Raw genomic sequence first — 17,216 nt, 5'->3', positions numbered from 1 at the left:
CTGCTCGCCTACCTGGATCACCTGAAAAGTGTTAAAATAAATGGATGACCCAACGCTCAGTAAGAAGAAATATGCTATTACTAGTGTGTGGAAAATGAGTTATAATACCATGAAAATATGTTGTTATATAATCATGTATAACTGAATCTGTAATTACAATACAAGTAATATAAACCACCATCCTTTTCAGGTTGCTTAACATATCTATACTTTAGGTTTCTACTCAAAATACTTCTAATCTACATAAGTGTATTCTCTGTCTCTGTAAATCTATATATACGTAATAATAACTGAAAACTTCCCTATAGCTAACTATATGTCATGATTTAACCCCTCATGACAGGGTTGTACGGCCCATAGGCGGAATCTACCCTGACTAGCCGACCAGGGTAAACCACTATACTCCCCCAGTCAGATCGACCACTCCTCAACCCATATCTGATGGGGAGTCTATCCACGTTTGGGCACGATTGACCTACTACCACGTATTATCTGAATAGGTGGTTGCACTCTGAATTGAATATCTGAAGCTACGGTATCGTGCTCTGCTGTATGGTCCAACAAGGTCTGATACTATATAATATATTTTTATATACAACTATCTAATTTGCCATGATTCTAAAATAATTGTATCAATCATAACATTGAAATAAACTGTAACTGTGTCAACTATATTTCTAAACTGAACTGTAATTTGTAAGTCATGGTACTGAAAACTGTATAATCATGGTATTCTGTAATTACTGTAAATCATATCCACTAGCTGTATATTATGTAAAACATACTCTGAAAATACTGTAAAACATACTTTTGTACTATATTTATATTCTCAAGCCACACAGTAATTTTGATACATAATATTCATAATTAATAAACTGTATAAAGTCCTGCTGTGAATAATAACCTGGTACAAATATACATTTCATACTGGAAATCATTTTAGAACTACTTAGCATAGCATATTTCCCTTACTTGATTTCTATTAAAATTCCCCTACGGAGATGGGTCCCACACCCGTAGGGTTCTCCACTCAACACCCTGAAAATCATATATCCCAGAATAAAACATCATTATTTTTACGTCTACAGCATTTCCTACAACTGCTGGAAAGTCAAATTCCAAATAAAAGACCTTACCATGGATTTGGGATGAATTCCAACTTCGTCCCACCGACGAATTCGCTCCGGCAGACTTGTAAAGAACTCCGCCAGAAGCATCGTGGTGGCCTCAGATCATCGATCTAACAACTGCTGGAGCCGAAATCGAAGAAAGAAGAAGAAGGAACCGTAGATGAAATGAGAGAGAGAGAGAGAATCTGCGGCCGAATTTCTGCAATTAAAATCAGTTTAGGGCGATTTATACTGTGGGATTCGTCGACGAGCCACATCACCTCGCCGACGAGTCCTGTAGAAAGTTCATCGACGAACCTGCACCCTCGTCGACAAATTTCAGACTTCTAAAAATCCTCTCTCGGCATCTTCTCGTCGACGAAACTTGCCCTCGTCGACGAAAACCTTTTGTACCCTCATCAACGAATCCCCTGTGTTTGTTGACGAGACCATAAGAAAATCCCCTAGGTTATTATATTCAAAATGCAATGTCGTCGACGAAGTCGACTGCCTTCTTCTATTAATGTTTTCATTTCTCTCCCTCTTTATTATTTAAATATCATTATTCTTCGGGTCGTTACATACAAACTTATATTGATCTAGCGTGGTTGGCCAGTCATTGCTAGGTCCCACCTTTGGGTCACACAATCCAGTCATGTGGGGGTAAGACATGACACTAGCCAGCTATCCATCGAGGGTGTTATTTCATGTACAGTTATTTATGATGATTTCATGTATAGAAACTCAATATGTTATACCAAGTTAAGATAAATTATGTTTTCCCCAGATATGCTACAGATAGTTTTATCAAATATGATTTATGTACTGCTATATGTATAACACGAAAATACTCATGTTGCCACACTTATATTAGTTTATTTCTCTTACTGAGAGATATCTCACCCCAACTATGTAAACATTTTAGGAGCCCCGGATAGAAGAGCGGTTAGAGCTCCGCAGCATTAGTGGTTGACTATTCTACCCTGGTAGAAGGGTAAGTTTATTATATGCTAGGTCTAATGGATTTTTGGGTGTTGACCTTAGGGCACTTTTTGGGTCCTTTTGGGATATGTATATGTATATAACAGTTTTAGTAAACTTTGGTATTGTGTTGGTTGGATGATTTGATATGAATATGATTTTACGTTTCCCACTGCTTAGGTATCAGTATTGTATTTCAGGTATTTCCCTAGTATCCATGGGTCCAGATTAATTATGTTTTATCAGGATTATTATATTAAGTATAAAAAAATTATGGTAAAATAGGTAGGTCATTACACAACTGGCCATGTTACATTTTCCTGATTCCTCTCATTCACGAGATGTTGGGCTCTCTTTTCAGAAAACTTCTCATCCTCTCAGTTCTTATCTTTCTTATGAGAAATTATCTTATTCTCATACGCATTTTGTTCTAGACACTTCTATCTTTTTTTAACCAAAGACTTTTTCTCAAGCCATTTCTTATCCTGAATGGAGGACTGCTATGCAAGAGGAAATTTTAGCCTTGGAGCAAAATCATACATGGGACTTAGTTCCTTTACCTACTGGCAAACATCTTGTAGGCTGCAGATGGGTCTATAAATTGAAGTTAAATTCATATGGAAGTATTGAGAGATGTAAGGCTCACCTTGTTGCTAAAGGGTACACTCAATTAGAGGGTTTTGACTATCATGAGACCTTTAGTCCAATAGCCAAACTTACAACAGTTCATCTTTTTCTTTCCATTGCTGCTGTCAAGAACTGGCACATTATTCAAATGGATGTGAATAATGCTTTTCTGCATGGTGACCTTCATGAAGAAGTTTATATGGCATTGCCACCTAATTTTGACAGCAAGGGGGAGACTAATATGGTTTGTAAGCTTAAAAAGTACTTGTATGGTTTAAAACAAGCCTCACGACAATAGTTTGCTAGATTTTCTACTACTTTGATAGCAGCTGGTTTTACTCAATCAAAATCAAATTATTCCCTTTTTTCTAAGATTGAAGGAGCATGTATCATCATGTTTTTACTATATGTTCATGATATTTTAATTGCTAGCGATGATATTAATGCTATGGATTCTTTGAAGACTTATTTGAATACTCATTTCAAGTTGAAAGTCTTAGGCCCTTTGAAATATTTCTTGGGACTCGAAGCTGCTAGGTCTTCTAAAGGGATTCACTTATGTCAAAGGAAGTATTCATTAGAAATTATTGAGGATTCTGGCTTGCTTGGCTGTAAACTAGCTAATACACCAATGAATCAGAACTTGGCTCTTAATTCTAGTGATGGTGATGAACTAAAATATCCCTCTCAATATAGACGGTTAGTTGGAAGGTTGATATACTTGACTATGACAAGGCCAGACATTACTTTTTCTGTTCAAAGGTTAAGTCAATTCATGAATAAACATAGAACACCTCAAATGGCTACAGCTCTTAGAGTAGTGCAATATATCAAAGGTATAATGCGTTTGGGTTTGTTTTTCTCTACTGTTTTAGATAATTTTTAGCCGAAGGTTTATACAGATTCAGATTGGGCAGCTTGCCCAGATACTAGGAGGTCTGTTACTGGTTTTGCAGTTTTTCTAGGTGATAATTTGATTAGTTGGAAGTCCAAGAAGCAACATATTGTTTCCATATCTTCAGCTAAATCTGAATATAGGGCTATGGCAGCTGCTGTTTGTGAAGTTATTTGGTTGAAAAATTTGCTTTCAGATTTTGGTATTAAGTCTTAGGATCCGGCTTTGATGTATTACAATAGTCAAGTTGCGATTCATATTTCTTCCAATCCAGTGTATCATGAAAGGACTAAACATATCCAATTGGATTGTCACATTGTAAGGGAGAAATTACAAGTTGGAGTTATCAAATTATTTCATGTAAAAACAAATGATTACATCGTAGATACTCTAACCAAGGCTCTCGGGTTGTATCAGTTTAATCATTTTATTGGCAAGATGGGACTAGTGAATCTATATAGTCCATCTTGAGGGGGAGTAATAAGTTTTTTACTGTTTTTCTATTTTTTATTTTTCTGTTATATTAGTTTGTATTTAGGGTCAATAAATTACTATTTTGTCCCTAGGTATTTGTATATATAATTATTGTGCTATTCACATTTGGGTTGTAATGAAAATTGTATTTTCATTTCTTGATAACCCATCCCACAGGCAACAACTCCTCTTGATATTGCAATGCATTTAATGATAGCTCGATCTATCTTATCATTTTCCTTCGAATTCCCACAAGAAATGTAACGACCCAAAAATTCATTTCATTTTTTATATATGCTATATAATTGTATTATTCCGATACCCCTAATAACATCTACTATAACATCTCAGTCCCAAAGTGGGCACCGAGGAATACCTATTCATAAGATAACACACCTATGCAGCGGAAAACATAAAATCATAATACCATAAATACAATACCAAAATTTCAGTATTTTCCCCAAAATATTCAAACACATCACTCCATAAACATCCACCAGACCTCCTAAGATCTACTCAAAAATACATCTCCCTGAAACACTTACCCTGCAAACAAGGCAATACAAACTTCCACTCTATCTCCGAGTTTGATCTGCTCTTCTAGCTGGGTCACCTAAAATGTGTTAAATTACTGGGATGAGACAACTCTCAGTAAGACAAAATATACTATTACTAGTGTGTGATAGCTGAGTTTACATGAATGATATACTATTAAAACAGCTGAAACCGAGATAGCATGTAAAATAATATACAGTATAACTCACACCTATGTGGCTTAAAATACAACTGTTTTTGAATTTTTTATTTAATGATACATTTAGTAATTATAAATATATCTGCTATTTTTCTGTAAATCTATATATATATATATATATATATATATATATATATATATACATAATTGTGAAAACTTTCCTGGATGGCTGTATGTTATGATTTAACCCCTTCTGACAAGATTGTGCGGCCTGTAGGCGGGACTAAACACTGGTTTGCCTACCAGTGCTAGTGTAATTATATATATTTTTGTGGCACGAAATACCTGCTCCACTTGGTATGGACACTAGGGAGCCCTCTACTCTACCTGTGGCACAATCGGCATTCAACACCATACTCTATCTGAGATTTATGGTTGCACTACTATACTATATAGCTACGGTACTGTGCTCTGTAAACTGTTATGTTCCATCAGGGTTTGATACTAAGTAATACTATATCTATATAATTTCTATCTGTTTTGCCATGATTCTATATCAATTGTAATTACCATGATGTTGTAATTCTCTATATTAACCATGACGCTATAATATAACTGTATATCTGTATCAACTGTATTTCTGTATCTCATGGTTCTATAATCTATATATCATTGTTCTGTATAACACTGTATAATCATGGTTTTGTAAAACACTATATATATATATATTCATAATTCTGTAAAATAATGTATATTCATTGTTCTGTAATCTAAATAAACTTTAATATCTGAATAAAACTATATATCTGAGTAAACTATAATATCTGAATAAAACTATATATCTGAGTAAACTGTAATATTTGTATAAAACTATATATCAGAGTAAATTGTAATATCTGTATAAAACTGTATATCTAAGAAAGCTGAGTAGAATTCTGTAATGTACTAATATTACTCATGCCATACTACTAAATAAAATTCATTAACTATAATCTGTAATACTGTATAATTTCTTTCTCTGAAAACCCATAAACATATACTACACTTTACTAGTAAGAAATTCTGATTTAACTGTCATAACATATTTCCCTTACCTGATTCATGTGAAGCCTGCTAAACTCAAAGTCTTCACCCCGATGGCTTTCGAAGCTCAAATCCTTAAAATTATATTTTCCCCAAATCAAGCAACTCAACTCAGAATGATATCTGTACTCACCTTCCCCAGACTCACACATTTCTTTATCCATAAAATTCTAAACTATTAATTATTTTTCAACATTACCTGAGTTCTTGAGTATACACCCGTTGGGCTCCTCAACCCATGCATGCGGTGTTCGAAAAATCAAATCCTGAAATCACAACACCCTAATTTAATCAATTCAGATTTCAGTATATTTCCATCTAACACAAAATCTGGGTTTAGAAAACCCTACAAACATATAAACCCTAAAACCTAAAATCACCTACTTACCCTAATTTTAAGATGATGCATAAACTTCTCAAACCAAAATTCTGCTCTGGTTAAGTTGTAGAGAATCTCCTCGAGATCATCGTGTTAGCTTCTGATTATCGAACCAAGGAAAAACGGTGTTGAAATCCCAGAGAGAAGGTGGAGAGACCGAAAATCTAGAGAGAGAAAGAGAACAGGAACTGATTTCTCACCAAAAATATGATTTTTGAGTATTTATAGGTGGTTGACCACGTGGCTTCATCGACGAGACATGTGGACTCGTCGATGAGACATGTGGACTCATCGACGAACCGAAGAAGAGAGTTCGTTGACGAAGGCCATGAATTTGTCGATGAACCTGAATGTCCTATAATCCTGCTCTCGGTATCTCTTCGTCAACGAGACATATGTCCTCATCGATGGATTAAAGAAGTCTATTCGTCGACGAGATCAGGGCCCTCATCGACGAATCCCTATATATCCTTCTTCAAAAATCCTTTTTCCTTCTTTAATTTCATAATTTAAATTTTCGGGTCTCTACAAGAAACCTCCAGAGACCTTCTCCACTCTTTGATTCAAACTTCATAAGCACGCCCATCGGCTAGTCCAAAGCGTGGTCCGTGTACAACTCGTGTAACGCCCCGAACCCTTATACCCGAGTCCAGTGCGTTATACCTAATAATCCATAATTAACATAACAATCACCTGCATTTCCATAATTACATATATCTCCAAAACAATTCAGTATTTTCACAATCATTCCTTACTCAATAGCCTTAAAACATAAAGGCATAAAACTTAAATATTTACATTCCCAAAAATTAACATAGAAATATACCATTTTCTTTTTCTATTTTCCAGTAATGCTATAAAAACCTCGAGCTCTCAAAGCTGGATCTAAGGAAATCCTGAAAAAAAGATAAATTCATATTTGGGTGAGACACATCTCAGTAAAGGAAGAAACTATATATTAAACAGTGTGTGGCCAACATGAGTTTATATATAACATAATATTTAACATTTGAAAATCCTCACATAATTTCCAAAATCATTCCCTGATCCTAATCAAACACATGCAAATGTTTAACCCACGAGATTACCCGCCCATACAAGTAGCACCCCTCTGCTCTGATATTTTTGACAACCCAAAGGTCGCAGCTAAAGCATACCAGGGCACTCACCTTACTCAGTAAGCCCTCAAGTGATAAATTAATCTCGTACTCACACTGTTCAACAATAGCTTACCAGCAAAAGCCCTAAGGATAGGGAAATCTACCCGCTCATATAAGTAAGTTCCCTCTACCCTAGTACGTTATGCGGTTACTGTCACATCTGTAGCTACTAGTGCACTCGCCTTACTCAGCAAGCCCTCAGGCGAAAGGTACGTCTCGCCCAATCGTAACATGTTCTACGTACATACATACTTCTAATATCATAATACATTATTCTTTTCTGTCATTATACATTCATGCACATTCATTCTTGTTCATAACTTAACTTTACATTTCGTTTCACTTTAAGTGACTCTTTTCCATTTACATCATTTACCTTTGTCATTTCATTTCATTTCCATTTCATCGTCATTTCATTGCTTAACATTTCATTTCATTACTTCGTACTACAGCTGGTCTTTAGCCATTATCAGCTAGTTTACGTAGAAACGTGTTAGATCTGCTAACACAGTTCCTTTTAGCTGTCATCAGTTAGTCTACACAGAAGTGTGCTAGATCTGCTAACATGGCTGTCTTTCAGCTGTCTTACATTTATATGGTTGCATTTAACATACATAGGCAACATTGTCCATATCATATTTTATTCTCGCTGTTTTACTTACTTAACCTGCATCTCATACATTTAACATATATTTGCACAGATTCTCATGCCACACAATTTAACAGTAAAATTCATACATTGCCAGTAAAATAAGTCAACCAACATTTAATGTTTATATACTGAAAATACATTTCATTTCTTACTTAATTATCCTAAAAGTATTTTTCACTTTCATCAGTTCATTTTCGCATATACATATCTAATAAATAGCCCTAAATTCGAAAAAAAAATATAATTTAAACAGTTGCCATTTTACCTTATACTAAAACATATACATATATATAACACAATTTATTTTTTCATTAAATTCATAAAAATTCTGATCTAATATATATTTTTCCCCTTACCTGGTTTCTTGAACTACGCCAACAGGGACGCCGAAAAATACCTGCGGCACTCACTTGGATCCTGAAATTAAATTCCTAGTTCTAATAAATTATTCCTGAATAAAATATTATTTAAATATTTCCTAGGACCATAATTCCTAAATAAATAATAATACCCTTAAATTTAACCAAATTCTCAAATTTCCCAAATCCCACTCTCGTTTTGGAGTAGGGCCTAGAAAATCCCAATTAGAAAATTACATACGCCAAAATGACCACGACGATGACTAAGACCCCGTGGGGGTGTCTGTTCGTCGATCTAACCACGTATTAACGGCAAAATTGAGAAAATGTGAAAAAATTACCTTTCCACAGGAGCAGTGCCTAAGCCTTTCCCATGAAAAATTTGCTCCAGTAGAAATGTTGGCAGCGGAACCAGGATTCCAACGGCACCTTCCGTTTCCCGATCCATCACAAACTCACCGAGAAATTGAGAGAATGAGAGAAATGGAGACGAACACACAGGAACTTTTTCAAAGGGGGAGGGCATGCTGCCTGCTCCAGGCTCTTCTTCCTTCTTCTTTCTTTTTTCTTCTTCTTTACTTTTTAACTTTACAGATATATTATATATATATATATATATATATATGTATATATATATATAACTTTAACTTACACACACACACACACACACACACACACACACACACACACACACACATATATATATATATATATATATATATATCTTATTTCAATTAGTTTTTAGTTTTTTTTTCCAATGTAATAACGTTTAATTTAATTACTAATTATTTAATTATTTAATTTATCTCAATTTAATTTAATTTCTTTATTTTAATTTTCTTTTCTTTTCTCACGTCATTCCTTTTATTTATTTATCTGTTATTTTATTTATATATTTTTTTAATTATTTTAATCCTTTTAAATTTTTGGGTCTTTACAACTTGAACCCGATGTTGCTATCCACAATCTCCGATTGGGACCTTCCCCTCTGCCAGCAAGGATGCAACGATGCATGCGATGGCTAGGGCTTACAGTAGCGGTGAAAACTCATGGCGAAGATGGATTTGCTACAGTGGCGAAAGGGATTCGACGAGGGCAGTGGAAGAAGACTTACGATCACTAGGGCTCACAGCAACAGCGACGGCCCATGACAGAAATGAACGGTGGCCAGGGATCACACAGACAGAGCAACAAATGGCACCGGAGGAGAGGAAAAACATGTCTATGCAAATCTCGCTGGACCATCAAGCGAGATTTGAGTGTCACGCGCCAGTCCGGGAACGCCTCATTGTTTAAGACTCGCTAGATGGTCTAACGAGTTTTTAGCGAGATTTAGGACGCATCAAAATGAGAAAAAAAGTTCTGCATCAAATTATTATTTAATATTTTATTAAATGAAAATCAAAATGGAAAAAAATTCCAACAATTTCACCCCCTACACCAACACAAAATAATCCTCTTTTCTTTTTTATGTTCTTTAGAGATTTTTTTTCAAAACCTATTTATTTTCAATTCTACAATTAGAACATGGAAAAAAAAATGGTAAAATATTTTGACATTTTTTACTTGTGCAAAATAATTTTGTTTTTTTTTTATTTTTAAAAAAATACAAAAAAATATCACTTTATTTTGAAAATTTTCAAATGTATATGGAAAAGCTAGAAAATATTTTTTATTATTTTTTAGATTTTTGATTTTCGTACAAGTTTTAAAAATTTGAAAAATAAGATTTCATTTTATAATTTTTTATAAATTTATAATAGTATATTTTTTTCACAATCAAGAAAAACCCATTATGTTTTACATTTCCTGTTACAAATCCTGAAAATGTAAAAGTAAAGAGTAAAAGATATTCATTTGTCCTGAAATCTGCAAAAAAGATATAGACCTCCCTTGAAATATTAAAATTTTATTCACCTCCGATTTCAAAAATTACGCAGACCTTCCCTGAGGTTTGCTAAAAAGATACAAACTTTCCTTAAGAGATTTTTCTTTTATAAAATGTAAAATGAGTATTGTCTTTCTGACAAATTTCAAAGGAGATCCCTAAAATTCTTGAAACTTTAGGAGTGATATTTGAAAATTTTGAAATCTCAAGGGAGATCAGTGCCTTTTTATGAAATCTCAAGGTTTGGGAGAATGAATTTCAAACTTTAGACTTGGATTTATATGGATTTTGGCAAATTTCAATATAATTTTATATTACATATCATCAAAATCCAATACAAATCCAAATTCAAGACCTCTCTACACATATGGTTAGTGTCTTTTGCCTTAAAAATATTGCATTCTTTACAATTCATTAAAAAATAAAAATGAAAAGTCAAATCATTGAAGCAAAGAGTCTCTAACTCACTATTTTAAATTGATAAAACAATAACAACAAATCTTAAGATTCACTTGGTATGGTTGGTCATATCAATCATTTTCTATCAATTTACCCGATGAAATGCATTTTCCTCTATTAGATTAAGGATTATAATTTGCAATTGACAAAGAATAAATATTAACAGGATGAAAGAAATGCTAAATTTATTTAACCCTAGTTATGTCAAACACTAGTATGTGTCTCACATTTTTATTTTTATTATTTTTAGAGAATAGTGAGAAATTTAAAAGATAATGTAAAGAGGTAAATATTTTTTTAAAATTTTTTTTTACATTTGCAAATTTACTATGTTTGAGGATACTAGGGTTTAATCACATTTTTAAATTAACTATTTTTAGAACACAATGGGGCGTGCTAAGGTCATGAGAATAGTACAACTTTATTTAAAATTTTAAGATAAAAAATAATTGCGTAAGTCAATTATATTTTTAAGATTTGTAAATATTTTAATTATTAGATAACATGTAAATTGAGTACATTTTTGGAAGGATATTTAAAAAATATTACCATATGTATTTATTTCTCTTAACTAATAGTATAAATTAATGGTTTAAACCTAAAAGAATAATTATATTTGATTAATCCAATATAGCCTTTATTAATTGAAAGTTAATATTAGTATTGTAAACAATATAAGAATTCATTAAAAATAACAATGTGCAATTTTTAAGGGTAAAAATTAATGGTTTAAACCTAAAAGAATAATTATATTTGATTAATCCAATATCGCCTTTATTAATTGAAAGTTACCTAAGGAGATTATCATATATTAGTATTGTAAACAAGATAAGAATTCATTAATAATAACAATGTGCAATTTTTTTAAATAAAAAATTATGAATCCAAGTATATATGCACAAATATTTAAACAATTTTAAGTTCGCTCTTTTCTTATCATAACATATAAAAAATTCTTTCAACACTCAACTATGTATAATCATTCAAAATTAAATATTTTAAAAATAGTACACGAATGATTTCAAAAATAAATAAATATTAAAAGAATCATAAATTTAATCTTGAGAATGACTCATCAACAATACTATCTTGGACTCTTATTTTGTATAAAAATTAAAAATTAAAAATAATTATTATTCAGAATCATACCGTCCTTTTACATACTATTTATATTTAACGTCATTAAATTAGAGATCATAAGAATAAAAAAATTTATTTTGTGGTAATAAAGTGCATATTAATTCCAATAATTTAAAGATTTAAACGCGTTCAGAATTCTGGTCATACGCTACTTCATTTTAATGTTCCTAATTAATGTGCGAACATTTTTGCGATTGTGGGCCGAGGATTGCACCGACCGACATCATCAGAGTCCACGCTCCGTCATGTATTCTTAACCCTGCGGTCCGCTGTTCACACATAGAAGTCAAACAGGTTTTCTCTGCTTTTGCGCCAGCGTCACAGTGGGCCCCACGCTTTATCACTGGACGTCACCCACGTGTGGGCCGACACTCCGCTCTTTCTTCTCCGATTATAAATAGAGAGCGAATTGGAGGCGGGACAGAGACAGGTGAGAATAGAATATAGAAAGAATATAGATACGAGGGGAGGAGTTCGGATTTGGATTATCCGATGGCGAGGGTCGTTAGTAGTTTTTTATTGTGTTTTCTGGTGGCGTTTTGTCAAACCCTTTTGGCTCCGATCGGCTGTGAGGGAGGAGCGGCCGCAAGGGCATTGCCGCGGCGCCGCTACCATGGGCATGCGGCGTTCTTCATCTTCGGGGACTCGCTGCTGGACGCCGGAAACAACCAGTACCTCACCGACAACAAGATGGGGAAGCCGGAGTTGCCTTACGGCGAAACCTACTTCAAGAACGCCACCGGCAGAGTGTGCGACGGCCGCATAGTCCCTGACTTCCTCGGTAATTCTTCTCAGCAATTCATTTCTTTTTTCTTCCTGAAAGATGCTGGCCGCTTTAGCTTTTCTTTTTTCTTTTCTGCAAGATGCTAGCCGCTTTAGTTTTGTAAACCCAAGAAATACATAGTAGGAACAATATATACATATATATATATATAATTATAATTTACATGCTAATTATTGCGGAAGAAAAATATTTGTTTGTAATGATTTTAAAAGTTTAATTGAGTCTAAGAATTTGGTTATGTTAACCATTAAATATTGTTCTAAAAACTAGTTAACCAATTTCGCGGTTTAGTTTTACTTTGCATTTTCTAATTAATCGAACTTAAATTCAATAAATAGTATGATTGGTAGTGTGGGTTGCGGAATGCCTCTCATGAGGTCAGGTGTTCAAACCTTCCTGGGCACATTTCCATCTCTAAACTCCTGAATTTACCCTCCCTTTAGAGTTATGGGGTCAATTTCAAGGGGCGCAGGATTAGTCACGTGGACCGTAAAACGGATACGTGGATACCCGGTGTATAATCCAAAAAAAAATAAATAAATAAATGGTATGATTCACCTAACCAAACAATGCTTGACCTAAGATTTTTATCCCATGAAAGCAGCTAATGTAATTGTTCAATATTTTGTGTGAAAATAGTGTCCCCCTCTAGGCTCTAATTAGGATACTATTTTAAGAAAATACTTTTTACATTTAATATGCACATATGACTTTGAATGTGATTATTGAATAGGATGCAAATGTTGACTTTGAATGTGATTGTTGAATAGGATCCAAATGTGTATGACATGGTCATTAATTTATTGGGTATCAACCGAAATACATATATATATATATATATTTGGTAAATTGCCTTTTTTATATTCAAATTTTTATCATAGTTCCTTCCTCTTTCATTTCATTCTGTAAATTAAATTTAATGTTAAATATTGTGGTGTATGGGTGAATTAATGCAGCGGAGTATGCGAAATTGCCACTAATTCCACCATATCTGCAACCGGGGTTCGACAACTATAGTGATGGGGCGAACTTTGCGTCAGCTGGAGCCGGTGTTCTTTCTACGACTAGCGCAAATTTGGTAGGTTAGGATTAGGTTTCTTCTTCCTTCTATTCTGAACGTTTGTCCCGTTCATGTGCTCTTGGTTGCAGCCTCACCTACTGAAGCTGCCGGCCGGAGAGTGGCCTTGTCCAAACTTCAACGGCTTAAGCACGATGATCACATGAGCAAAACAGTGTTATTTTATATATATATATATATATATATATATATATATAAATTTTTTCACGAAAAATATTAAAATATTATATATATATATATATATAAATTTTTTCACGAAAAATATTAAAATATTATTTCATTATTAATTTCTTTATATATTTTTTACAGAAGATTTACAAATTAATTGAAAATTTAATAAATAATGCGGCATTTTGTAATTCTTTGGTAAGATAAATATATATATATATATTTTTCACGACTAAATGAATTTATTTTTAATTTTATCCCTTAATTAATAATTAAGGACAAAATTTAGAATCCAAATATAGAGAAATATTAAGTACACGGAGGCAATGTGGTTGATATGATTTGACCATATGTGTGTAAAATAATATAATTATTTAACTTAACTAAAATATAAAATTATTGAGTACACAGTGTATATACTTAATTTAAGTTGATTTTATCATATGTATGTATTTCACTAAATTTGGAAATTTTTTTTATATACGAGATACCTGCACCCAATAAATTCTGGTGCTCCTAGTCTACCTAATATTTTATTATTAAAATGCATATATGTGGTAAAATTATGTTAATTTTGATGTATTTAATATTGTTTTACTAATTTTGTCTTTTGTCATGAGAAATTATTAGATGGTGTATACACGGAATCTAATATAATTTTATGGTGTATATATATTTTTATTAAATAAGTAATTTTTTTATATGTATAAACCGCTGCAAGGGGCCTATATATGCATATCCCAGAATATTATATGTTAATTAATTAATTAATTCCAAATTAATAACACAAAGCTTAATTCACATTTTTTTTTTTTTGGGTGCAGCTAAACTTGAGTGTGCAGCTGGGGTATTTCAAGGAGGTGGACAAGAAGCTGAAGAAGCAGCTGGGGGATGCAGAAGCCAGGAGACTGGTATCAAATGCAGTTTACCTGATAAGCATGGGAGGCAACGATTACATGCACTATAACTCCTTAGCCGCTAACCAGTCCGTCGATGTCACCAAATCCCCTTACTCCAAAACTTACATCTCCATGGTTCTCGGCAACATCACATCCGTCGTCACCGTACGTAGTTAATTAATTCCCAAATCCTCCTAAATTCATCCTTAAAAAAATCTAACCCCAAAACGAACATGAGATTAATGTTGTATTTGCGTTTGTATATTTTTTTCCTAAAGGAATTGTACAAGATGGGAGGAAGGAAATTTGGGTTTCAGAGCGTGGGGCCGCTGGGGTGCATGCCGGGGACCAAAGCCAGTTTGTTGCCGGCGGGGAGCAGGGTGGACTGCGTGAGGGGGCCTCAGTGGCTGGCCAAAATGCACAACGCCGCCTTCACCAAAGCCCTCCACGGCTTGGCCCTCAAGCTCCCCGGTTTCAAACATGCCCTCTTCGATTACTACGGCGCCGTTGCCCTTAGGACGCTCTACCCCAAAAGCTATGGTATGTTAATTATTACCCTCATACATAATTTTTTTTTTTTTTTTTTTGAGTTCAAATTAATTAAAAACTGTAAAATTAATGGCGGCGGATGTGGGTCTGTGAAGGATTCAAGGTGGGGAAGAGCGCGTGCTGTGGGAGCGGGGCATACAGGGGAGAGTTCACGTGCGGCGGCCATGGAGGGACGGTGAAGTACGAGCTGTGCAAGCACCCCAAGTATTACATGTTCTTCGATTCGGCCCATCCCACCGAAGCAGCCAATAGCCAGTTGGCTGAACTTCTCTGGGGGGGATCTCCGGCTGTCATCGGCCCTTACAATCTCAAACAACTCTTTCACCAATGATCTCTCCACTTGCCTTCCATTCAGATCACTGTTCATCGTGAGCTCACCAAGTTCATTAATAATCGTCGTTTTGTTGACGAGTTTTTTTTTTTTTGTTCTTCTTCTTCTTCAGACAGAGAGATAGAGGGTAATTTTAATTTGTGGCGTAGCTGCTAGGTAGTGATATGAAAAAATTTCTTTCATCTCCCTCTAAAAGTTTGTCTGTATATTAATAAGGCAGAGTTTATTTCCATGATTTTGATTTATGGGATTAGGCTGAACTAAATAGTTTAAATAGGACTGATAGACGATAATAAATTTATTAATCATTTAAAAGATTAAATTCTCTTAGTGTAAAAATATTAATATAAGAAAAACTAAAGTAGAATTCAAACTTTTTATTGCTTAGTCATTGCTCGACCACCTATGAAAAAGAGTTAAAGGACTTTCTACTTAACCAGTAATATGTTACATGATCACATATTTATTGTAGTAAATATGGGCTAAGAGTGTTTAGGCTAAACCCAATTAAATTAGAAAATAAAAGAACTTAAACAATAATTCAATGATTAAAGCATGAGACTAATGATAAAATTAAATTAACCATACATACGTCTTTTTCCTCCATCTTCCATCAAAGAAATAGAAAAATAAAACCCAAATGTATAAGTTCCAATTACCACACTAATTTTCTTTTACTTTTCTTTTTTGAGTTAAAAATGAATTATTATGATGGCTATGTTGCTTTCTATATTTTTTTTTTTCTTTTGTAATATGTGATTCAGTAATTCCAAAGTTTCTTTTTTATTCAATCAAATAAAATAGGAAAAATACAATTTTCTCTATTTATTTTCTCTTAGTGAGATTCTGACCATATAATTAAGAAGAGAAGAAAGGATAAAATAATAAAAGGAAGGCTAGTTAAATTATTGTTAATAATAATAATAATAATAATAATAAGGTATGGTAGAAATCACAACTATTTTCTAATAAATATCCTCAAATCAAAATATAACCCCCCACCATCGAAACAATTGACCAATAAATATCGAATTTAACAGAGGCAATGCTTTCTATCACTGTAAAAGGGGCACTCCAAAAATAAATAAGACATTTCATTCTTATTTATTCTTTTACTATTGCATTAATTGAAATCTTTCTAAATTCGCTAACTTAGGCGTCCGAGTGATCTTTCAAAGTATATCCTCGATTTCAAGTCTCTTCTTTTTTATTCTTAACAAGTGGTCGAGGTTGTGATCCATCTGAATAACCCAATCACTTTTTGGCTACAACAGTTGCATTATTCAAGCCTAGTGAACCAGTCTCCAATAAAATATAAATGAGTAATAAATCACAATATACTTTTTTAAAAAACTTAAAAGGGTAATTTTATTAAGAAAACAGAGGACAAAGAGTATCAGTATATATATATATATATATATATATATATATATATAGGATTAACCAAGCAAGTTCCTTGAAACCCAAGACTACATATTATAAGCCAAGAAGTGGGAGCAAACTTTTG

At 33.4% G+C, this 17,216-nt stretch overlaps 1 protein-coding gene across 1 annotated transcript; it reads left to right on the top strand.

Moving 5' to 3' along the window:
- Positions 1–12,322: 12,322 nt before the first annotated feature.
- On the top strand, positions 12,323–15,939 carry LOC131167122 (GDSL esterase/lipase 1-like). Its single transcript, XM_058125945.1, has 5 exons — positions 12,323–12,681; positions 13,641–13,762; positions 14,755–14,994; positions 15,108–15,369; positions 15,474–15,939. Exons 1-5 carry the CDS (start codon positions 12,393–12,395, stop codon positions 15,707–15,709), a joined length of 1,149 nt encoding a protein of 382 aa, XP_057981928.1. The 5' UTR covers positions 12,323–12,392; the 3' UTR covers positions 15,710–15,939.
- Positions 15,940–17,216: the final 1,277 nt, after the last annotated feature.

This window comes from Malania oleifera, chromosome 10, assembly GCF_029873635.1.
Source record: "Malania oleifera isolate guangnan ecotype guangnan chromosome 10, ASM2987363v1, whole genome shotgun sequence".
NCBI classification, from domain to species: Eukaryota; Viridiplantae; Streptophyta; class Magnoliopsida; order Santalales; family Ximeniaceae; genus Malania; species Malania oleifera.
The sequence above is the reverse complement of the archived record's forward strand: the minus strand, read 5'-3'. Positions and strand labels throughout refer to the sequence as shown.